The sequence below is a fragment of the Schistocerca cancellata genome, chromosome 2 (genome assembly GCF_023864275.1).
Source record: "Schistocerca cancellata isolate TAMUIC-IGC-003103 chromosome 2, iqSchCanc2.1, whole genome shotgun sequence".
NCBI classification, from domain to species: Eukaryota; Metazoa; Arthropoda; class Insecta; order Orthoptera; family Acrididae; genus Schistocerca; species Schistocerca cancellata.
The window spans coordinates 290,467,677-290,493,755 of record NC_064627.1 but is presented as its reverse complement, the minus strand read 5'-3'; the positions used below and the strand labels follow the sequence as shown (position 1 = coordinate 290,493,755).

General features: G+C 38.3%; 2 protein-coding genes across 5 annotated transcripts in view; one reads left to right on the top strand and one right to left on the bottom strand.

Annotated features, from left to right (window-relative positions):
- Positions 1-5,324, bottom strand: part of LOC126161647 (suppressor of hairless protein) — a 214,423-nt gene extending 209,099 nt beyond the window's left edge. Inside the window, exon 1 of the mRNA XM_049917629.1 lies at positions 4,946-5,324. The gene's annotated coding sequence lies outside the window, so the exon portion shown is untranslated. The remainder of the gene's footprint in view (positions 1-4,945) is intronic.
- A 230-nt stretch (positions 5,325-5,554) lies between these two features.
- Positions 5,555-26,079, top strand: part of LOC126161645 (DNA excision repair protein ERCC-5 homolog) — a 74,215-nt gene continuing 53,690 nt past the window's right edge. The window contains exons 1-4 of one of the 4 annotated variants that reach the window (XM_049917626.1): positions 5,555-5,709; positions 7,005-7,122; positions 7,602-7,777; positions 8,168-8,379. In XM_049917626.1, the coding sequence (XP_049773583.1) occupies positions 7,035-7,122; positions 7,602-7,777; positions 8,168-8,379 (476 nt within the window). In that variant the 5' untranslated portion in view covers positions 5,555-5,709; positions 7,005-7,034. Of the gene's footprint in view, positions 5,857-5,958; positions 6,216-7,004; positions 7,123-7,601; positions 7,778-8,167; positions 8,380-26,079 lie in introns of those variants that run through there. The other 3 variants (XM_049917627.1, XM_049917625.1, XM_049917628.1) reach the window with 3 other exon arrangements.

Sequence of the window (26,079 nt, the reverse complement as noted above, 5' to 3'; positions counted from 1 at the left end):
AACGCCGCAGTTCATTCCGCACATGACAACCACACATGCTGCTCCTTTGAACCATCAAATTTTGTTTCGCCAACGTATCTTCCTGACACAGCACACAGTGACATCGTTCAATTTCGATGCCATCACGTGGCAGGCATTTCTAGAATGACAACCAAGTTATTCTTGGAGTGTTTTCTGAGCAGCTGATTTCTAAAACCAAGGTCTCCGTCAAGTCATCCGACGCAAGGAATAGTGTCGCATTGAAAGTGACTGTATAAAACTCTTCAGCTCCTAACGTTTCGTCCAGAGCTGCGCTGGACATCTTCAGAGGGGTGTTTCTCCTCCTTGCCGACTCGGCAAGACTCACCGGAGGAGAAACACCCCTCTGAAGATATCCAGCGCAGCTCTGGACGAAACGTTAGGAGCTGAAAAGTTTCATGGACCACGACCTTACATCCCGGAAGGTTTACCAGAAGATATGTCATCCGGTCGTGAAAGCCTTCATACTATGACTGTATAAAGAATGATTAACACCAATAAGTTTCAATGTCGTAACTTTTTTTCCGCAGCAAATAATAAAAACTTAATGACTACGCCTCGTATTTTAAAATCGTGAAGAGTGCTGATAAATATTTTTTAACTGTCGGCTTGGATCATAATAAGGTAGCATACAACTCGCTACAATATCCTGTATTGTACTTTGCTCATAAATGCTTCAACTAAAGTGTTCCTTGGTTGTAAGACCAATGCTTGACTTAGTAATCCGTATCGGGAATCCTTTTGGTTAACTCACAGCTCACTGAGATTTAACGGAGAACTCAAATTTTTACAACTGCTCTCGCTGTTATTTTGGATAGGGATGAAAAGTTTGTATATACTGTTACATATACGGGATCGCCAAATAAAACTTAACCCCGGTCCTGGAGGTTTTGCGTTACCTGAGAAATTTTGTGAAAAGGTTGGTTGGTTTATTACGAGATGGCGTAAGGGGCCAAACAACGAGATCACCATTCATTCGATCCAAAAGTGGTGCACCAGAAGTAGAGACGTCCACCGAGATCGTTTTCTGACCTAGTCGCGAGATTCATAACAGTGAAAGCGAGAAGGCTAAAAACGTAATGGACATCTTTTGTACCGTCGATAATCAAAGCATGATGAAGGAAACAGGGAAGTCCGCAGGTGGGCGTCCCCGGATCCCCGAGGCCTGCATGCGACAGGAAATAACCCACCAACAGCTGTCCCACCACTGATCCATTACAGTCAAGAGCGTCCACTATTCAATAGAGTGCGTCACCCAGAACAGAAGATTAGGTGTGGCAGAAAGGAGGAAAACCGAATCTAAAAGCGATTAAAACGGAGTAAAAAGAGGGATACAAGAGTAGCTTAAGTGAAAGAAGTAGGGTTGGGGATCCCCCAGACATAGCCCGAACACCATGGCCCTACTGCGGGGATAAATTAAAACCTTCCACTACCTTCACGGAGAAAAAAAAAGGCCCATTTCATTTCAACCATCCACGAATCGTCCGCCAGTATTACAGGCAATGAGTCCGATTGTGAAAAGGGGATATCTGATCACGTTATAACATTGTCACGTCGTAACAAGTTCAAATCCAACATCAAGGTCATCAGTGAAGTGCTGTGCATAGAACTGAAACCATGTTTTTTTTTACGAACACCAATTTACTGCCAGAACAAATGTAAACACCTGGACGGAGAGTGCTCCTATTTATACAAACATCGAATATTCCAGAATATACACGTAGCCTGTTCCAGTGTTACATTCAACAGCGCTATCAGAGTTCCTTTATCAAGGTAAATTTGATAAACCGTGGCCTCGGGAGAATGACAAATGAGAAAGCGCTAATTTTTGTAAGATATTTGTGCATATAGAGAATTATTTGTCGCAGGATCCCCAAAGGATGACCTTATTGAATACGATCATTGATTGTGTAAAGGTTGTTCATCATCTTGTGTCGTGCCGAAGGGTCACTACCGAACAGAGACTTGCTGTTTTCTGTTAAGGAGCGTGCGAGCGAGAGAGAGAGAGAGAGAGAGAGAGAGAGAGCGCTCCTTGTGTAAGAACAGACTTGTACCTCGTAGGTAATGTAATCTTCTTAACATGTTGTATCCCATTGTGAGATCATCCTGCCATTATACTTTAACTCAATGTCTCACGTTAACTCTGTACAGTTATAAATAATGCTGGCTGTGTGGTCAAAGTCGCCTAAAGCCTAAATAAATAAACAAATAAAAGATCGTTAAAAGTGTGCAAATGGCAGAAGTGACAAATGCTATACAATGCAGTTCCGTTTAGTATTATCCTAAGTAATTTCTGTAACATCGCATGTTTAAATTGAGAATACAGTGAGCATAATTTTCTCCAAACATTCAACGGAGCATCATCTCACAATACATTAGTCTTCATTAGCAACTGATGAGTACCTGATGCCGATGAAATCTTAAATGGCGATATAGAAACTATGTACATCCTAATACTCACAAAAATTCTAAAATGGAGCAAAAAACATTGTGACGTCGGCGTAGCGTGAAATTTTTTTTGTTTTTATGCATGCCTTATAATATCTGGTCCTCAAGCCAACTTGCACCGGCTTAAAATTAGTTAGGTACCATGATGAGTAAAAATTGCAGAGGGAGACCAAGGTTTCAATACAGGAAGCAGGTTCAAATGACTGGAGGTTGCATTACTTAACGCACAGAAGGTGACTAGCATAGGATAGGCTAGCAGGGAGAGCTGCATCAACCGCCTTTAAATGAAGCTGAGAACAAACTGACCGATACTGAACTAAACTATTTATAAACACACTCACATGTGCGCAAGTCGGTTCGGATTCACGATCACTAGACAAATCATCGAGGAAAACTTTAATTTCATACTAATATTTCATCTCCAGGGAAAATATGTATCTATCTATTAGGATCTAATGTGTTTTGGGATGAACGCAGTATCAAAGGAAAATTAACTTATATTTTATTCGTCTCATAACACATTTTATAGATCATCTGATCTTATTGAACAGCAGGCACGTCAATGTACATCGTCAATTTTTGTCTTATCATATACGTTGTTACATAAGCTTTTAACACTAATTTTACCAGCACAGGGTTATGTCGAACACAATAATTTATACCACTGCTGCAATCTAAAATTCAGAGAATCGAACGGAGATCAGAACTCGTTCCTTCCGATTACAAGTACGAGCAGGGATTAAACCGTCTTTTGGTAATGATAATCTGGTCGATGATAATTCTAAGATAGCGTGGTCCAAATGATTTCAAGTGTTGCAAATCACTTGACACTCTAGTATAATGAGGAGGAAAGAAGGGAGGTAATTAGTGGCTGTGCAGAAACTCGGCTTGGGGAACAAATTTTTCAAAGGAACCACGCCGGTATTTGCCTTAAAAGATTTACACAGACCACAGAAGATTTACATCTGGATGGCTAAAAGGGAATTTTAATGACCTCTCGATTGCGAATCAAAACAACTTGTTCTAGAATGTTTCGTTCAGAAAAATTAACAATCTTTTATCAAATTCTAAACCTTCTAATACATCTTTTTTTTCTGCTACAAAATCTGTCACCACTGCTGAAGTGAATTTAAGACTAGTGTAGGATTCTATTTATCCGCAAGTTGTATTTTCTATGTAGATTCTGGTAATGTCCAGATATCCCCATCTTATTCTTCAAATTTAACTATAATTTCCTGAGGCTGATGCCGCTGATAAATATTGACTGTAATAAACATCGACCCACTTCTGACTATTACAATCTATGACTAAAATTACTTTTGTCATTTTATAGACCAAACATACTTTAACAATTTATTTTTCTGCAAACTTGGGACTGCGAAAGAACTACTACCGCAGCTGAGAAAAAATTATGTATACTACTAATGTCACATCAGAGGTTTTAGTATGTTTAGTATATTTCCTACTTACAAACCGCAGGGACATCAACAGAATTAGCTAAGTCAGTTGAATAGAAGCAACGTTTAAATTCATCTCCTGGAATCTTGCCAATGACACAAGTGATAAACATTATTGGAATAACAATTTTCACAAAGCTGAAAACACAGATTTCTGAATGAAACACAGTTTAGTGATTTAGATGTTCACAACAATGATAATTCAATGGGTTTAAAAGAAAACTCTGGTAAAAAGGCAAGTTCATCACTTTCTCGAATGTTTTAATAGCAACTGTGTGAAAAATAGGCAAAAATTGAAAGAGTGGTAAATGCTGCGACATATGGATCACAATGCCTAGATTTAGAAAGATTTCATTCAGGTAGACAAAATAACTATAACATATGTACACTAGATCAACTTTTTATGCCGTATAATTATTCCCTAAAGCTTGTGTCATCTGTCAACAGTCTCGTTAAACATACAGAGAGCAGTGACAATTTCTAGAAACATTTTTTTTTTTTTTACTTTTTAACTTTGGGATATTAATGGCATAGATATATTTACTTAGATACTCAAACATCAATGTTTTCATACAATCAATATACAGTATGTCATCGTTTACTGGGTATTCTAAAATACCGCTTCTGAACGAAAAATATTAAAACGTACATAGGATTCATCTAATATGTACGCACCGAAATCTGTCGTAGACAAGGTCAATGCTGTGTAGATTTCAAATACAAAAATAGTAAGTCCAAACAAAGTAGGGAGAAACAAAATGAAATTCTTCGAATCACACAGCAGCTGTGGGATTTGTCTCAAACTTGAGCAGACTACACGTACGAAACGGTTCAACACGTTCTCTACCATCTCATCAAAGAAGCATTGAAGACAACGTTATTACTCTGTGATCATATTATTTTGATTCGTAACTGCCGCTTACTTTTGCTACTTAAACATAACCTTCTGTTTATTTGTAAACAGTGCAGCGCATGTACACAAATGACGTATACAGTAAAGTAACATAAGATGCTGAACTTACCATTTCCAGCTTAGAGGTGGCACAAAATCATTGATTTGTAGAACTGGAAAGCCATACTATCTTCCTTCACAAACATCATTCTACAGACACCTGCTCATGATGAGAATTTCCCACGGCCCCTTTCCCACGCAAGTCGGCGCTTGCCAACATATGAATGGCAGCTTTCCCCGTCAAGCTTTCGTTCTATAGTGTAAATTTCGAGGCAAGAGACGTAGATATGGCTTTGTTGATATACTTGAGCTAGTAACCTTGAAAATTGTGGTCAGAATCTACAATCATTCGAGATGAATTATCGCTATACTATTCCAGGTTTTTACCAAAACTCTTTCTGTGACGAGAGACGCTGACAACTGTGTGGGAAGTACAGATACATCAATAAAAACAAGAATACAACAAAGGAAACTAGATGATGCTTTGTAACGGAAAAGTGTGACTGTGTCATTGCAGAGTCATTCCCACATTACAGGAATTTAGATGTTCTTTACAAGCTAATGTAATCCCTTTCTACGCCCAAATACAACATATTTTATTTGTTGAATTACGTGATTCGTTTCTTTGTGGAGGACCTGTACTAACATTGACCACGGAAAGGTGCAGCCAACATTCCGGATATGGTGTACATACGATAAAAAAAATCATTTCACAAGTTTGTTTGTTTTGTTGCAATCGACTGACAGTTTGTTTTGTTTGAAGAGTGCGGTTACTGCAAGATGATTAATTAGGAATGTTGAGTGTTCAGGGTATAAAGTTATGGAATAATTAGTGTACGTCACTTTATAATATACTATTACGAGCTGGTAATTGCAAATCTGTGTTTTGTTTTAACTCTTTAAAGCAGTACCTATGTAAACAAACACTAACGCTAGCAGTGACGAAGATCATCAAAACAAGTTAAATGCTTTTACTTATTGGTAAGTGGGAATCAAATTTTGTGCCAGGAGTATGTATATTAGTAGTGAGCGGGGTACATTCATAAGAACGTTTAAAAATTAAAAAGACATAATTCTGAGAGGACGATTAAAAAAAAATCCCATTGCGGAGGACGTTGATGTTTTCATCTGTTAAAATAGTGTATGAAAACTATTACAAATCTTGCTGAGTACGTGAGGCCAATAGAGAAGTTCAGTCCAGTAGTTAAGAATTTTCAAGTCAAATGGGACACAGACTTTATTAAAAAATTACCGGGCATTTCATATGTGACAAGTTTTTATTTGTGTGTAATTATGATGAAGGTTTTATACAGTATACCGTTATCGCACTTTTATGCCTCGTAAGTACAACAACCAGTACCTAATTTATTTATGTTCCAACTTACATTTTCTTTATGTTCAATTAATTTACTTTTGAACTTTTTGACCACTTTCAGTATGGGATACACTGAAGTGTTTACCATGTAGATACGAATAATATTATAATGTTACATAATATAAATAGAATTTTAAACAGAAATATGTTATTCATCATTATCAAAGTTGTAATTATTGTAGAAGTTCTGTTTCCTGTTGTTAAAGTAAATTTAATTTCTAGTATAAACAGACATCATAGTAACAAGTATTTAAGTCTGTGTATTGTAATGAACTTCATTGAATCCACTTTTATTTAATGCAAGTGTTATTGTTTCACATGAAAGTTACAGAAGTGATCTATTTTGTGTCGTTAATTAAATACCTAACACCTAAAATTGAAAGTAAGTATGCATTGTATACATATTCCTCACCTTCTCCTTCTGCTCCACAAATTCTTTTGTGAAAGACAAGTGTTGGCATTCATTTCCCACGGGAAAACATTCCAAGCAGAACTTCATTCTCCTCCAACTACAAGGCCAAGGAAGCAACTTGCCTGTTCCCACCATCCCCACCCTATTCTTCTTCTCTTACTCATGCATTTCTCTCAGTGGCATGAATGACCTAAGATTGTAGTAATCAGATGTTTTTCTTAAGTAGCCAATTTGTGGCTTAACAGTTGTGCAGATGTGTTTACTTTGTTTGTTTGTGAACAGTGTTGCTCATGCTACTTCTTTTGATACAGAAAATAATTCTGTTTCTTTTTGTTTAAACAGAATGGGTTTACAGATTTAAAAACATGCGCAATGGGTGTACATGGACTGTGGAATCTTATCGAGCCATCAGGGAAAATAGTGCCTTTGGAGACACTTGAAAATAAAGTTCTTGCTGTTGGTATCCTTTTACTCAGTTCCTTCTCTTTTGTTTGGAGTATTTTTTGGTAGTAAATGTAAGGTAAAGTTTGTCTACATTCAAAGAATTACTAATTATTGTTCAGTAATCAGTAATGTGTAGAACAGCTAATTGTTTTGGGAAAACTGCCTTAGTGCTAGGCAAAGTAAAATATGTTCTCAGTGATTTAAAAAAATGTGTTTTTGAATAGATATAACTACAGAGATAAATTAATTTTTATTTATTAATGGATTAAATGCATCCCAAAGATTCTGAAACAATATATTTCGCTTTAAATTATTTTGATTCTGTATAAGAATGTAAATAAATATTGTGTTTTTCCTTTATATTTGACTTCTAATTTGTAAATTCCAAACTCAATTAAAATTGGCAATATTTTTTAATCTGACTGGACTGTATTGTTACTAGCACAATGACAGTTAACATTATATATATATGGCACATACCTTAACACACAATAGACGTCTCTATCTGGTTGCACCAAGTTGTAAAAGGTTTCCAGGATACAAGAGGAAATCCCTTACCTAATGCTCATCTCCTGGGATTATTTCATCGCATTTGCAAACTGCTGTTTTATAAAATAAAGCCGGTATTTGTCTTTGATGGTGGTGTCCCTCACCTCAAGAAGCAGACTGTGGTAAGTTCCTCACGTAGTTGTTTCTCACGACCCTTGCTGTAATTAAGCTCCTCATCAGTAAAAGGTTATTCTATAGTAGACCTGGACTTCCTGTCTTTGTTTCAGAGTGTTGAATTATGATAATTATGTGCTTTTGTGGGAAGACAGACAGTGTCTTGCATTTCCTTGCACAGTGTAGAAAAATGTTCCCACATTTTTGATACAAAAATAATTTATTCTTCTGTGTTTCAACAAAGGATAAAAATTGAATTACGTAATTGTATTGAAACAAATGACTCAGCTTACTATACCATGTAATCAAACTGGCATTTGCTTTAGTACATTACGAGGATTATGAATTGGTTGGAGTTGAAACAGTCAGCTGTTTCACATTTTTCTTTTATTGATCAGGCCGCTCGACAGCAGAAGAAGAATAAAGCAGAAACAGATGCTGAGCGTCTTAGGGAGAGAATACTTACAAATCTAATTAAGCATAAGGCAGTGAACAATGCCCTTGGCAACAGCGATTTGGGTAATGCTGCCAGGATACAGAAACATAATGATCAAGATGAAATGTTCAGATTACCTGAACTCAGTGAAAATAAGGAGGAGGAAGAAAACAGGTGAGTCATATGTTTCTTCATGTAAGTGTTGTCTTACTTTCCTTTTATCGAATATCGCGTCTTGTGAAGAACACAATGAAGATCTTGCTAATACATTTACACTTTTAGAGCTATTTCCTTTCTCAGTTTGACTGATGAGATATAGCGTGAATATAATACAGTAAGCCAACCAGTTATGTTTTAGTTCATTTATTTCAACATATTAACTGCTATTACTGTTAGACAGTATAGTAGTATAGCTGTCACACAAAATTATCCAGATAAACAAATTCCTAATGCTGAACAATTCACAAGCTGTTTCTTCCATGATCTTTTTGAATCAGCATAGTACCCACCATGGTTTTAGACATCCAGAAGCTACTCATATCCCATCAGCTCAACCAACATTATCCATGTACAGATTTTACAGGCTGAGTTCCAATATCAGATTTGGTCTGCCTTCCTCATTCCTTATACTATAACTCTTTAGCTACTTCAAAATAATGTTTTACAGGAAACAAATTCTTCCTTGCTACTCACTGCATTGAGGAGTTGAAAGAATATTGAGGCTAGACACTCATTAAGCTGCAACTAATGCAGTGTGACTTGAGAAGAAGAAAATACATGTGGCAATTAATTTATGCGAGTAAAATTGGTGTATTCCGATCTAACCTAGGCCTCAGATCAGTCTATCATCACAATCAAGTTGTTTTTAGCTTTTACATTTGATGGCTTTGTCAACTCATAACCAAACTGTCATGTTCTAACCTGACCACAGTCTCATAATTCTTGACGTACAGGGGGGAAAAATCATATATTTGTGACAATTAAGATTATAAATTTAGTCAGTGCTCTTGAGTCCCAGCCTATCTACAACATTGGAAATCACAACCTATTCATTAAAAAAATAGCAGAATATTTCTGACAAGCAAGAATTATCAATTTCACTGCTGTGTGTCTGCTAACTTGCTCAAGAGTGAAATTAATAATCTTGCTTGTCACAAATATTTGGTTGCTGTACCTTCACAATACATATATTCACTTGTGAAATAATAACCCCTCCCAGTTCAAAAATAATAGCGAAGTACGTAGCTACAACTCTAGAAGAAAGGACGATCTTCACTATTCTGAGTTAAATCTGACATTTACACAGAAAGGAGTGAATTATGCCACCACAAAAGTCTTTGGTCATTTACCAAATAGCATTACAAGTCTGACATATAGCCAACCAGCATTTAAAAACAAATCAGAAGAATTTCTGAATGACAACTCCTCCTACTCACAAGGGAAACCGTCGCAACCCCCTCAAATTTAGTGGTAAGATGGCCCAGTGGATAGCCATTCAAAAACTGAACACAGATCCAGCATGAAAACGGGAAGAAAGCTGGACTGTGGAAAAAAAAAAAAAAAAAAAAAGCAAAATTGAAACAATGAATGGTGCAAGAACAAGAAGTGCAGTAAGAGCAGCCATAGAGCGAAAAGCTGTCCTGTCCTGGTTGCAATGTTGGACCGCCAAGCAGGCAAGCCATGTTCAAACCTCCCTGATCACTTACCCATGACGCCTTTGCTGTTCGGGCTGCTCTTTATTGCACTTGTTGTTCTTGGACCATACTATTTTGATTTTTTTCCTCTGTTCAATACACCTCTGTCCTGTTTTCATGCTTGATCTATGTTCAATTTTTGATGGTCTATCCACTTGGCCATCTTACCACTAAATTTGAGGGGGTGTGATCAGGAGTTTCCCTTGTCAGTAGATGAATATTTATATTTTTTTTAAAAAAAGAGAGAAAGAGAAAAAAATTATGGTATTTTTTATTTACAATTACTACTTCAAATCTAAAAATTCATTTATTGAGTAGAAGGAGTTGTCATTCAGAAATTCTTTTAGCTCGTTTTCAAATGCTGGTTAGCTATCTGACAGACTTTTAATGATATTTGAAAAATGACCAAAGCCTTTTGAGGCAGCATAATTCAGTCTTTTCTGTACCAAAATCAGACTTAATCCAAAATAGTGAGGGTCGTCCATTCTTCTAATGTTGTAGGTCTGCACTTTGCTATTATTTTTGCATTGGAGCAGGTTATTAATAACAAATTTTGTGAGTGAGTATATATATTGTGGAGGTACTGTGAATATCCCTAGTTCGTTAAATAAATTCTGCAAAGTTATCTTGGGTGGGCTCCAGCTATTGTTCTGATTAGACACCTTTGTACAATGAGTACTTTTTCTCTTAATGGTGAATTACCCCAAAATATGAAAGCAGTGAATGAAAATAGGTATAGTAGGCTAATTTACTAGTATTTTTGTCACCAAACTTCGGAATATCCCTAATAGCACTAGTAGCTGAACTTAAGCATTTCAGCAGATCATGGATGTGTTTCTTCCAATTCAATTTCTCATCAATCCATCACCCAGAAATTTGAAATATTTTGGCATGTTTTGTTCAGAGTCTATCAATGGTGTTATGCCATTTACTCTACAGAACAGTATATACTGCTTGTTCTCAAAATGTAGTGTGAGTCCATTTGCAGAGAACCACTTAATAGTTTTCTGTAAGACATTATTTACAATTTACTCAGCTAATTCTTGTTCATTGGGTGTGGTTACTATAACTGTATCATTAAGAAAAGGAACTAGCTTTTTGTCTTCATGAATATAGAGTAGCAAGTCATTAATATATATTATGAACTATTAGTGATCGAAGACCCTGTGGGATGTCATTCTCGATAACTTGCCAGTTAGAGGACTGCTGATGTTTGCAGATTGTCTGTACTGTTAATTTTAGCCTTCTGCATTCTTCCAGTTAAATATGAGTTGGACCATTTGTGCACCGTCCCATTCATACCACAATACTTAAACTTATCTAGAAGAATTTCACGATGCAGAAAGCCAAAAGCCTTTGAGAGATCACAAAAAATCCCAGTGGATGATGTTTGGTTATTCAGAGCATTTAATATTTGATTAGTAAAGGCATATATAGCATTCTCTATTGAAAAGCCTTTCTCAAAACCAAACTGACATTATGTTACTACTTCATTTTTACAAATATGTATGCTACTCATGAATACATTACTTTTTCAAGAATTTTTGATAAAGATGTCAGCAGTGAGATTGGGCAGTAATTCTTAGCATCAGGCCTATCCTCCTTTTTATGCAATGGTTAAACAATGGCATATTTCAGTCTATCCGGAAAATTGTTCTGTTGCCGTGAGCTACTACATATGTGGCTTAGAATCCTATTTATCTGTTGGGAACAAGCTTTTAGTACTCTGTTGGAAGTGCCATAAATTCCATGGGAAGCTTTTACTTTTGAGTGAATTTATTATCCTCCTAATTTCAGTAGGAGATGTGGGTTGAATTTCAGTATTATCAGATTGCTTAAGTATCCTCTTCCATATACAGCTTTACATTTTCTAATGAACAAGTAGATCCTATTTTCTCTGTGAAACTTAAAAAATGATTATTAAAATTCGAGGGTTGGAACTTTAATAGTGGCAACTATTTATTTACAGCTCATACAAAATAGATACGTGTTTCAAAGTTTTACTGACCTTCAAAGTAGTCACCAGCATTGTGTATAACCCGTCACCAACGATATGGAAGTCATAGGATACTCTTAGCAGTGCCAGTTGTGTTGACAGGTTGAGTGACACAGTCTATTGCCCGATGAATTTGTAGCAGTTCTGAAGTGAATGCTGTGGAGTGTTTCCTTCAGTTTAGAAAACGAGCTGAACTCACAAGAGAGCACAGTAGGTGGTATAGCACTTAGCAGCCCCATCAGTCAAACAAATCAGTAACAGCTTGCATTGTAAGCGCTTGAGCATTGTCCTGCAAACTGATGGTCAGGTCTTGCAGAAAGTGTCATCACTTCTGTCTCTAAGTCGGTCGTAGGTTGTGTTCCAAAAATGAACAGCATGAGACGGAAGTGATGACACTTTCTGCAGGCCTGACCATCACTTTGCAGGACAGTGCTCAAGCATGTACATAATTATAAAAGTACCATTATTAAGTTTAAGGTCCCAAGCATATGCTTCTATATTTTCCTCTGCACAAAATTTTTCAGTTTTTAAAAAATAAAAAAAAGTCAGAATCATGCAACAGATCACACCACTTGATACAATTATTAAGTATAGATAGAAAAGGAATTTCTGAGTATGCAGTAGAGCCAAATATTGTCTCACTCAAAGATATTGTTTGGAAAAAAAACAGTGCCTGAATATTTCCACAGTTCGATAATCACTCCACTTTTATCTGTCATTACATGATACATTTTCAGAGTGGAGTAGAAGGGGTATGTTTAGGAATCTTCAATTAAGACAGGTTCATAGAAGTTTGAAGCTAATACATCAAACAATCCAGAGTGCTTTTCTTGTTGAAGGACCTCCTACTAAGGTGTGTTTGATATCTCCATAGTACTGTCATTGTCATATGGACCGTTTTTAATTGTGCAACTCTCCAATGAATATTCTCAGTTTATGGTAGTCAGTCTTCTCATTTGATGAGAACTGCAGACATTTTAATAACACTCATGTATGAATTTGCCAATTTACTCAAATTTGACATTTATTTTCTCTAATATAAGATCAGCTGTTATTGCATTGATACTGCTATTTTCACAAAGTGACATTAAAATAGTTATTTTTAGTGAGGTTATAGTAATTAGGGGATGATTGTTCGCTGTTAGCACACTGGAATTGCATTCGGGAGGATGATGGTTCAAATCCGTGTCTGGCAATCTGGATTTAGGTTTTTCGTGATTTCCCTAAATCACTTCAGGCAAATGCCGGGATGGTTCCTTGAAAAGCCACAGCCGACTTCCCCACCCACCTTTCCCTAACCCGATGGGACCGATGACGTCGCTCTTTGGTCCCTTCCTCCAAATCAATCAACCAACCAACTCATCCATTTTTGTCCTTAAGTTTGACTGGACTACAATTAGTCAACTTTCAAACATTACGCTAGGCATTGATGACCTTGCAGTTCAGTGCCCTAAACCACTAATCATCATCATCAAGCATTATACCAACTACTAATTATCTGTAAATTTTCCTTTATTTCATGTATGTTCTTATTAGAAGCAGAGTGAAGTAGAATTGTGGTCTGAGATGCTAAACTTGTGTTCAAAGTGAGTAATGTTCAAATTCCAATCTGATTGCACTGTTTAATGTATACTGTGATTTCCCTAAATTATTTGAGACAAATGCTGAGTCAGCTTCTTTGAATAGAGCACAACTGATTTCCTTCAGCATAATTGCCCAAATCCTAGTGCTTTATCCATAATGACCGTTTTATTGATGACAACTTCTTAATCACGGATTTTCAGTGAGATTAGTCACATTGTTAGTGTTGTTTCTGAGGACTGTTGAGAAATTATTACTGTATCCCACATGAAAAGTTTAGGCAGTAGTTAAATTTTTTGATCTTTTTTTGTGTATCATGCTTCTTAAATGAAAACAGAAAATGGGGAATGTTTCCTAAAAGTCAGAGAAGCAGTGCATTCACTTACATTCGTTTTCATGTTTTGAATTCCTTAAATACACTGACTGACAGAAAAAAATGAAGCAAACAGAAGATGTGGTTGGATTTCAATGAAAATTTGTATATCTACACACCATGAACCATGAACCATGGACCTTGCCGTTGGTGGGGAGGCTTGCGTGCCTCAGCGATACAGATAGCCGTACCGTAGGTACAACCACAACGGAGGGGTATCTGTTGAGAGGCCAGACAAACGTGTGGTTCCTGAAGAGGGGCAGCAGCCTTTTCAGTAGTTGCAGGGCCAACAGTCTGGATGATTGACTGATCTGGCCTTGTAACAATAACCAAAACGGCCTTGCTGTGCTGGTACTGCGAACGGCTGAAAGCAAGGGGAAACTACGGCCGTAATTTTTCCCGAGGGCATGCAGCTTTACTGTATGATTAAATGATGATGGCGTCTTCTTGGGTAAAATATTCCGGAGGTAAAATAGTCCCCCATTCGGATCTCCGGGCAGGGACTACTCAAGAGGATGTCGTTATCAGGAGAAAGAAAACTGGCATTCTACGGATCGGAGCGTGGAATGTCAGACCCCTTAATCGGGCAGGTAGATTAGAAAATTTAAAAAGGGAAATGGATAGGTTAAAGTTAGATATAATGGGAATTAGTGAAGTTCGGTGGCAGGAGGAACAAGACTTCTGGTCATGTGACTACAGGGTTATAAACACAAAGTCAAACAGGGGTAATGCAGGAGTAGGTTTAATAATGAATAGGAAAATAGGAATGCGGGTAAGCTACTACAAACAGCATAGTGAACGCATTATTGTGGCCAAGATAGATACGAAGCCCACACCTACTACAGTAGTACAAGTTTATATGCCAACTAGCTCTGCAGATGACGAAGAAATTGAAGAAATGTATGATGAAATAAAAGAAATTATTCAGATAGTGAAGGGAGACGAAAATTTAATAGTCATGGGTGACTGGAATTCGAGTGTAGGAAAAGGGAGAGAAGGAAACGTAGTAGGTGAATATGGATTGGGGCTAAGAAATGAGAGAGGAAGCCGCCTGGTAGAATTTTGCACAGAGCACAACTTAATCATAGCTAACACTTGGTTTAAGAATCATGATAGAAGGTTGTATACATGTAAGAACCCTGGAGATACTAAAAGGTATCAGATAGATTATATAATGGTAAGACAGAGATTTAGGAACCAGGTTTTAAATTGTAAGACATTTCCAGGGGCAGATGTGGACTCTGACCACAATCTATTGGTTATGACCTGTAGATTAAAACTGAAGAAACTGCAAAAAGGTGGGAATTTAAGGAGATGGGACCTGGATAAACTGAAAGAACCAGAGGTTGAACAGAGTTTCAGGGAGAGCATAAGGGAACAATTGACAGGAATGGGGGAAAGAAATACAGTAGAAGAAGAATGGGTAGCTTTGAGGGATGAAGTAGTGAAGGCAGCAGAGGATCAAGTAGGTAAAAAGACGAGGGCTAGTAGAAATCCTTGGGTAACAGAAGAAATATTGAATTTAATTGATGAAAGGAGAAAATATAAAAATGCAGTAAATGAAGTAGGCAAAAAGGAATACAAACGTCTCAAAAATGAGATCAACAGGAAGTGCAGAATGGCTAAGCAGGGATGGCTAGAGGACAAATGTAAGGTTGTACAGGCTTATCTCACTAGGGGTAAGATAGATACTGCCTACAGGAAAATTAAAGAGACCTTTGGAGATAAGAGAACCACTTGTATGAACATCAAGAGCTCAGATGGAAACCCAGTTCTAAGCAAAGAAGGGAAAGCAGAAAGGTGGAAGGAGTATATAGAGGGTCTATACAAGGGCGATGTACTTGAGGACAATATTATGGAAATGGAAGAGGATGTAGATGAAGATGAAATGGGAGATACGATACTGCGTGAAGAGTTTGACAGAGCACTGAAAGATCTGAGTCGAAACAAGGCCCCCGGAGTAGACAACATTCCAGTAAAACTACTGACGGCCTTGGGAGAGCCAGTCCTGACAAAACTCTACCATCTGGTGAGCAAGATGTATGAAACAGGCGAAATACCCTCAGACTTCAAGAAGAATGTAATAATTCCAATCCCAAAGAAAGCAGGTGTTGACAGATGTGAAAATTACCGAACAATCAGTTTAATAAGCCACAGCTGCAAAATACTAACTCGAATTCTTTACAGACGAATGGAAAAACTAGTAGAAGCCGACCTCGGGGAAGATCAGTTTGGATTCCGTAGAAATATTGGAACACGTGAGACAATACTGACCTTACGACTTATCTTAGAAGAAAGATTAAGGAAAGGCAAACCTACGTTTCTAGCATTTGTAGACTTAGAGAAAGCTTTTGACAATGTTGACTGGAATACTCTCTTTCAAATTCTAAAGGTGGCAGGGGTAAAATACAGGGAGCGAAAGGCTATTTACAATTTGTACAGAAACCAGATGGCAGTTATAAGAGTCGAGGGGCATGAGAGGGAAGCAGCGGTTGGGAAAGCCTCTCCCCAATGGTATTCAATCTGTATATTGAGCAAGCAGTAAAGGAAACAAAAGAAAAATTTGGAGTAGGTATTAAAATCCATGGAGAAGAAATAAAAACTTTGAGGTTCGCCGATGACATTGTAATTCTGTCAGAGACAGCAAAGGACTTGGAAGAGCAGTTGAACGGAATGGATGGTGTCTTGAAGGGAGGATATAAGATGAACATCAACAAAAGCAAAACGAGGATAATGGAATGTAGTCGAATTAAGTCGGGTGATGCTGAGGGAATTAGATTAGGAAATGACACTTAAAGTAGTAAAGGAGTTTTGCTATTTGGGGAGCAAAATAACTGATGATGGTCGAAGTAGAGAGGATATAAAATGTAGACTGGCAATGGCAAGGAAAGCGTTTCTGAAGAAGAGAAATTTGTTAAGATCGAGTATAGATTTAAGTGTCAGGAAGTCATTTCTGAAAGTATTTGTATGGAGTGTAGCCATGTATGGAAGTGAAACATGGACGGTAAATAGTTTGGACAAGAAGAGAATAGAAGCTTTTGAAATGTGGTGCTACAGAAGAATGCTGAAGATTAGATGGGTAGATCACATAACTAATGAGGAAGTATTGAATAGGATTGGGGAGAAGAGAAGTTTGTGGCACAACTTGACCAGAAGAAGGGATCGGTTGGTAGGACATGTTCTGAGGCATCAAGGAATCACCAATTTAGTATTGGAAGGCAGCGTGGAGGGTAAAAATCGCAGGGGGAGACCAAGAGATGAATACACTAAGCAGATTCAGAAGGATGTAGGTTGCAGTAGGTACTGGGAGATGAAGAAGCTTGCACAGGATAGAGTAGCATGGAGAGCTGCATCAAACCAGTCTCAGGACTGAAGACAACAACAATAACAACACACCATTGGCAGGTATGGAAATGAAGTTGCAACTCTTTGTGACAGGCAGACTGGTCATCAGAATTCTCTAGTATTTTTTGTGTTTAGTGTTGTTACCAGGCCTCCTAGGGGGTGGTAGGGGTGAGAACAGCATCAACATTGGTTGATTTCTGTCAAGGACATCGAGCTGTCGCAAACTTTAATCAGGCAGCATTATGAGCTCCTGACAAGAGATTGAAAGATTGTGGGTCTCCATTTAGCTGGATGGTCAAATTGTGTAATATCCAGATTTGTGGGACATTTGAATGTGGCAGCTGCCCAATGTTGAACTGTATGAGAACCTAAGGGTAGGCAAACTTGCAATCAAGGTTCTGTTAAGTCACGTCTGACCACAACGAGGATGGATCACCATATTATGCAGCAAGCGCATTGTAACTTCTTGACATATGTGCCCACCATCTGAGAACAAGTAATGAACTCCCTGCAACATTCTGTGTAATCCTGCACCATTGGTTGGAGACTTAATAGCACACGAACTAGGGAATTACCGTGCCATGCCTAGGCCGCCATTAACAACTCAACACAAATGGCTGTGTGTGGATTGCTGCCATGACAGGGGAGCATATACATCTCTACATCTACTGACATACTCTGCAAGTCACCTTATGGTGTGTGCTGGAGAGTTCCACTACTAGTCCTTTCCTTTCCTGTTCCACTCACAAATAGATTTAGGGAAAAATAACTAGTCTATAAGCATTTGTACAAACCCTAATATCTCTCATCTTATCTTTGTTGTCATTATGTTAAATGTACATTGGTAGCAGTAGAATCATTCTGCAGTCAGCCTCAAGTGCCAGTTCTCTAAATTTCCGCAATAGTGCCTCACAAATAGAGCAGTCACCTTTCCTCCGGGGATTCCCATTTGAGTTTAGAAACCATCTCCATAACACTTGGGTGTTGATCGAACCTCCCAGTAACAAATCTAGCAGCATACCTATGATGTGCTTTGACATCTTCCTTTAATCCGACATGGTGGGATCCCAAACACTTAAGCAGTACACAAGAATGGGTCACACTAACATTATTTATGCCACCTCGTGTATAGCTGAGCTACACTTTTCTGTTATTCTCCCAATAAACTAAGTCCGACATTCGTATTCCCTACTACCAACCTGACTTGCTCATTCCACTTCTTATCGCTTTGCAACATTACGCCTTAATGAAAGCAATTTCTTATACATGACAGCATCACCAGCAAACAGTCATAAATAATTGCTCACACTTTATTTGAGATAATTTATGTACGTAGAGAATAAGAGTGGGTCTATCACTCCCATTACATGGGACATTCCTGGCGATACCCTTCTCTCTGATGAACACTTGCCATTGAGGACAACATACTGCGTTCTATTACTTAAAAAGTCTTCAAGCCACTCACATATCTGGGAATGTAAACCATATGCTTGGACCTTTGTCTACAGTGTATCGTGTCAAACCCTTTCCAGAAATCTAGGAATACAGGTTACGCCTGTGATCTCCATCCATGGTTTATAGGATATTGTGTGAGGAAAGGGCAAGCTTAGTTTCACACAGGCCATGTTTTCTAAATCCTTGCTACAATAATTTTTTCTTGAAACTCTTCCATTGGTCTGTGTGTGCATACAATCCTTGCTGATTTGTGGACAGAAGCTTTTCAGACTCAAGGACATTTGTTATATTTGAGCCTAGAATCTGTTCAAAAATTCTGTAGCAAACTGCTGTTAAGGATATTAGTCTGTCATCACACGGTTCCATTCTTTTACCTTTATGATATAAAAGAGTCACTTGCACTGTTTTGCTGTGAGATGGGACTTTGTTCTGGACAAGAGATTCACAATAAATGCAAGCTAAGTAAGTGACTAATGCTGCAGAGTACTTTCTGTAAAATTGACTTGTGATTCCTTCTGGAAGCGGTAACTAATTTGTTTTCAACTCTTTCATCTGCGTCGCTACTCCACGGATGCCTATTTCCATGTTCTCCATGCGAGAGTCAGTGCGGCAGTCAAACAGTAATATATTTGTACATTACTCCTGCAAGAATGTTTTTTTGAACATGTAATTTAAAACTTCAGCTTTCCTTTTGCTAGCTTCTGTTACCACCCCAGACTGGTCAGCAAGTGACTGGATAGAAACCTTCAACCAGCTTTGTGATTTTTCATACGATCAGAATTGTATCGATTTCACGACGAGATCATTTGCTGAGGTATGACAGTGGAAGTTGGTTCAAATGGCTCTGAGCACTATGCAACTTAACTTCTGAGGTCATCAGTCGCCTAGAACTTAGAACTAATTAAACCTAACTAACCTAAGGACATCACACACATCCATGCCCGAGGCAGGATTCGAATCTGCGACCGTAGCGGTCGCGCGGTTCCAGACTGAAGCGCCTAGAACCGCTCGGCCACTCCGGCTGGCACAGTGGAAGTTGTTTCCTCGGCATTTACCAAATTTGGTTATTAGACAACGGAGGGTCTTTTCCATTCTTAATCCACTTACTTGACACATACATGACCAGAGCACGATTTACAGCCAGTTTAAACTTTGCCTGTAATTCCTCTACATCCATCATATTGGAACTAAATGATCACCATTCATTGTCGAAGTGGGATGCTGACAACTTTTTATCTACTCTTTCTAGCATAAATACTCTCCTAGCTATCTCGATTGATTTATTACCTTTAGTAACCGTTGTCGCCATGGTGACATCGTGATCACTAATCCCTTTCTCTGTATTGAAACTGTTGATAACAGAGGCATGTTTGTAGCTACAAGGTCTCGAATGATCATACTTCTGTTATGATGGAATCAAATAATTAACTTTAGTTCAACCTTGATAGACACACAGAGACTCCCCCTCCTGTGGCATCTAATATGTCTTTTCAATGTATGTTCTATACCTTGCTAAATATTTTGGAGCTTTCTACTTTATGTTTCAGTCAGCTCTCAGTTCCAAGAATAATTTGAGCATGACAACTTCCCTGGAAGGTAGTAATTTTGTTAACATTGTTACAAATAATTTGACAATTGTCAAAATTTTGGCAGTCGAAGTGTGTGTGCTTTGTAAGCAATCTGATTTCACTATCTGCTTATCGACTGGCAAGCATTCATTTGAGGACCTCAAATTACTGCTCATTGTAAAATGCCCCATATGCACTCCAGTAGTACTATGCTACCTGAGTAGCTGCTTCCTTTCCGTAGTACACACCTCACCTATCAAGAGGAGACCTACAGTTCTTCACCCCTTAATATTTTGAGACCGTCTACTCACCTCCAAACCCTGACTCTGGGCATGATGCTTCAGATTTTGAGCTCTGCTTGAACCCCTGAGCAAGGCTTGCAGTTTTCACTACTTCCACCAGTCACCCATAGGAACTGTGGTCAGCATCAGAACCCAAGCAACAGGTGTCATTGGTGCCAACATGAGCAACAACGCGCAGACTCCCCTTATCTCTTGCAGACTCCCCTTTGGCAGACAAACTAAGTACACATTGGAATTCTTTCAAGTCCTGGACACTGTTTCCCTAAGCCCAGAGTACAGTGGAGCAGCACAACATAATAAGCTTCATGATCAACTGGTGATCATTTTGTTAATTATTGTGATAATTCAAAATTAAGTAAGCTACTGCAAGAAATTCGAATAGTTTGCAATGAAAAATAGAATGCGTTTGGTGCATGTTAGTCATGTGCTGCTGCATACCAAATGTAGTTAAAATTTGGAACTATTCTTTAAACTTGGGATGTTATCTATAACTCACACCATTCTCAAGAAAAATGATTGTAGATAGCATTCCCATTTAAACAATAAAGCAAGAATTAAATATTCATGGCACTATTTATCTCGTAAACAGTATGAAATATCGAAACAAGATTTTGGCAAATGATAACCCGCAAAGAGGAGAGTATGGTGGCATACGGTTACTGTGTGTGAACTTCCTTATCGAGTGTGAAATACAAGTACTTACAGATATTTTTCAGAATAATAATGTCATTTTTAAGGGTCATTGACAGCTGGTGAAACAAGAATTGTGACAGGTTCCTAGTAGACCATAAGTATTTCACAGGACATGACTCTGTCATTCACAATAGGATTCACAGCAATTGTAACAGTTGTGGATTCAACTAGCAAAGTGTTGTGGGATTGCCTCTGTTCTCTCCACATGATAATGCCTTCTGCAAGTGATTTTCTTAACACTGTAAATGATTTATATATCATACAGAACTTTCTTTCGCAGTGAGCAATGTTACTGGAAAACACAATCATCTAAAATGCCTAGAAAATTTTGATACAGTGTTTTATAGATACAAACATTTTCATTCAATCGTACTATAAGCAGTTGCAGATGCTCTGCTCATGAGAAATTCGTTTTAATAGATATTAGAGGATACAGGAAGTGAAGCGATGTTGGTATATTTTATTCTTCTTATTCTTGATTTAAGGAGGGAAGTGTAGTATACACCAGATTATCCACTGTCAGAGATATCAGTTGCATTGCCTTTTGTATTCATTGGAGATGAGCTGTATCCATTGTTGAGCCATTTTATCAAATCTTACAGTCAACAGATTTTATATATGGGGAAAGAATATGTCAACTAACACCTTGCCAGACCACAATGATCAATTGAATGCACTTTTGGAATAATGAGCAATAAGTGGAGCATATTTTGGAAGATAATAGAAACTTCATCACAATTTGCTAAATATATATATGTTTAGCACAACCCTGGAATTGACCTAGAAGGATCCCTGAGTGTCGATAAGCAACATACAGTACAAATTGATCATTCTATGCACGGCACCTATCAGACAGGACAAACCCTTAAGGGAACTTCAAATGTAGCTATCCAAATGAAGGACAGTTTTGCAAACTTTTTCTCCCACAATACAAAAAATGATTTTGATGAGTTTGTCAGCTATGCTATTTTAATCTTATTATTGCCTCTCATCTTAAGAAAGTGAAAGAAATAAGAGAGAATTGAATGTATTTTGTACTTGTAGTTTGTAATTCTGATGCCACATCAGTGCATAAGTTGTCCAAAATGAATAAATGATGATTGTTTTCTCATTGGTCCCATAAAGGACAGAAGGACAATGAGTAAAATAGCTGCTATCATAGCATCCAGTGGTGCCATTTTCTCAAGAGAACAACAAAAGAAACACAAGCACCAGCAACAGTACTACTCTGCTGGCACCAGCAACAGCCACATGCTGCCTGTGTTGCCAGAGTCACTCAAATGCTCTGGTTGCTGCTCTCAGAGACAGACATGTTTGATTCCTTCAGTACTGCTCTGTGTCACTTTGCTGCGCAGCACTCTGCTTGCAGCACCACATGGGTTTGGCTCTTGCACTGTCTCTGCCTGGAGCGATGCGACCGTGTAACAGCCTGCCACTCATCCTGCAATGAGTGCATATCATCCTTGTTGGGTAAGCTGTATCATCCTTGTTGGGTAAGCTGTAAGTTGCCTTGGCAGCAGAGCCTGTAGGTGAAACAAGCAACACCTTAGGTGTCCCATGCAGCATACCAGTTTCTCTGCTGCTACCACAGCCTGAGGTAGCACCCTGCAGGTGGCTGACCATAGCTATAAGGGTCTTTAGTAGTTCATGAACTGTGACCAGCTCCTCCTGTTTCCACATGCAGCATGCATACACCCTATCCATCCTACTACTGTCAACTTAAGAATTAAAATGTGAAAAAAGAGAGAAAAAGATAAATATGTGACTTAATAGTCTCATGAAGCTTCACCAATGAAAGCTGGCAGCTGACTGATCTGTGGCCAGTGATCATTGGCCATCCAAAACAAAACAAAAATGATGATACCATTACTAAAACATTATACTGCACTTCTCAAATACAAAAATATGCTACCTCAACAACAAAAACTTGACACCTACCTGGACTGTTGATGAATGACATTGCATTGTGTTCAGCGATGAGTAGCGGTTGTGGCCTGGATGGCCATTGTGAGCAAGTATGGCTACGATCTGGGGAGAGGTCCTATTCTTCCAGTGTTTTAAAGAGGCATAAGTGTGCACCCGTGGTCTAGGGACAGTGTCTTTGATTCATAATTGAAATTCCTTTGGTCTCAGGTTTGAGTTGCACCATTGATTAAATTTTGATTAATGATCATCATTGGCGGCTCATGACTTCCTGCATAAGAAGTCACCCCTCATTCTGCCTGTTGATCACTGCTGATTCAGAAGGTAATGGAAATCACTGCATTAAAGACACGTAACATGTATCCTCAGGACATATGGCCTGTAACTGAAGAAGTGTCATGATGGTCTCTCCATTGGCAAAAGATTCCGGAATAGTCCCCCTTTCAGATCTCCGGGAGGGAACTGCCAAGGGGGAGGTTACCTTGAGAAAAAGATTGAATGAACAACGGAAGGATAACATTCTACGAGTTGGGGCATGGAAGTCAGAAGCTTTAATGTGGTAGGGAAACTAGAAAACCTAAAAATGGAAATGCAAAGGCTCAATCTAGATATAGTAGGGGCCAGTGAAGTGAAGTGGAAACAAGACAAAGATTTCTGGTCAGATGAGTTGAGGGTAATATCAACAGCAGCAGAAAATGGTATAATAGGAGTAGAATTTGTTATGAGGAGGAAGGTAGGACAGAGAGTGTGTTACTGTGAACAGTTCAGTGATGGGGTTGTTCTTATCAGAATCGACAGCAAACCAACACCGACAACGATAGTTCAGGTATACGTGCCGATGTCACAAGCTGAAGATGAAGAGAGAGAGAAAGTGTATGAGGATATTGAAAGGGTCATACAGTATATAAAGGGATATGAAAATCTAATAGTCATGGGAGACTGGACTGCAGTTGTAGGGGAAGGAGTAGAAGAAAAGGTTACAGGAGAATATGGGCTTGAGACAAGGAATGAGAGAAGAGAAAGACTAAGTGAGTCCTGTAACAAGTTTCAGCTAGTAATAGCAGATACTATGTTCAAGAATCACAAGAGGAGGAGGTGGTATACTTGGAAAAGGCCGGGTGGTACAGGAAGATTTCAGTTAGATTACATCATGGTCAGACAGAGATTCTGAAATCAGGTACTGGATTGTAAGTTGTACCCAGGAGCAGACTCAGATCACAATATAGTAGTGATGAAGAGTGGGCTGAAGTTTAAGACATGTCAGCAAGAATCAATACACGAAGAAGTGGTTGAAATTCTCTAAGGCTATAGATACAGCAGTAAGAAATAGCTTAGTAGGCAGTACAGTTGAAGAGGAATGAACATCTCTAAAATGGGCCATCACAGAAGTTGGGAAGGAAAACATAGGTACAAAGAATTTAACTGCAAAGAAACCATGAGTAACAGAAGAAATACTTCAGTTGATGGATAAAAGGAGGAAGTACAAAAATGTTCTGGAAAACTCAGGAGTAGAGAAATGCAAGTCACTGAGGAATGAAATAAATAGGAAGTGCAGGGAAGCTAAGACGAAATGGCGAAAAATGTGAAGACATCGAAAAAGAAATAATTGTCAGAAGGACAGACTGGGCACACAGGAAACTCAAAACAACCTTCAGCGACATAAAAGCAAGGGTGATAACATTAAGAGTGCATCTGGAATTCCACTATTAAATGCAGAGGAGAGAGCAGATGGGTGGAAAACAAACCTTGAAAGTCTCTATGAGGGGGGAGATTTGTCTGATGATGTGATAGAAGAAGAAACAGGAGTCAATTTAGAAGAGATAGGCGATCCAGTATTAGAATCAGAATTTAAAAGTGCTTTGGAGGACTTAAGATCAAATAAGGCAGAAGGGTTAGATAACATTCCCTCAGAATTTCTAAAATCATTGGGGGAAGAGGCAACAAATCGACAATTCACATTGGTGTGTAGAATGTATGAGTCTGGCGACATACCATCTGACTTTCGGAAAAAGCATCAACCACTCAATTCCAAAGACGGCAAGAGCTGACAAGTGCGAGAATTATTGTACAGCTCATGCATCCAAGTTGCTTACAAGAATAATATACAGAAGAATGGAAAAGAAAATTGAGGATGTGCTATATGATGATCAGTTTGGTTTAGGAAAGGTAAAGGCATGGAAAGGCAATTCTGACGTTGCGGTTAATAATGGAAGCAAGACTAAAGAAAAATCAAGACATGCTCATAGGATTTGTCAATCTGGAAAAAACGTTCGACAATGTAAAATGGTGGAAGTCGTTCGAAATTCTGAGAAAAGAAGGGGTAAGCTATAGGGAGAAACAGCTCATATACAGTATGTACAACAGCCAAGAAGGGATAATAAGAGTGGATGGCCTAGAACGAAGTCTCATATTAAAATGGGTGTAAGACAAGGATGTAGCCGTTCACTCCTACTGTTCAATCTGTACATTGAGGAAGCAATGATGGAAATAAAAGAAAGGTTCAGGAGTGGAATTAAAATTAAAGGTGAAAGGATATCAATGATATGATTAACTGACGACATAGCTATCCTGAGCGAAAGTGTAGAAAAATTACATGATGTGGTGAACAGAATGAACGGTCTTATGGGTACAGAGTGTGGACTGAGAATAAATTGAAGAAAGACGAAGGTAATGAGAAGTAATAGAAATGAGAACAGGGAGAAACTTAACATCATGATTGATGGTCACGATGTAGATGAAGTTAAGGAACTCTGCTACCTATACAGTAAAATAACCAATGATGGACAGAGCAAGGAGGTCATCAAAAGCAGACTAGCAATGTCAAAAAGGGCATTTCTGGCCAAGAGAAGTCTACTAATATCAAATATCGGCCATAATTTGAGGAAGAAATTTGTGAGAACGTGCGTCTGGAGTACAGCATTGTATGTTAGTGAAACATGGACTG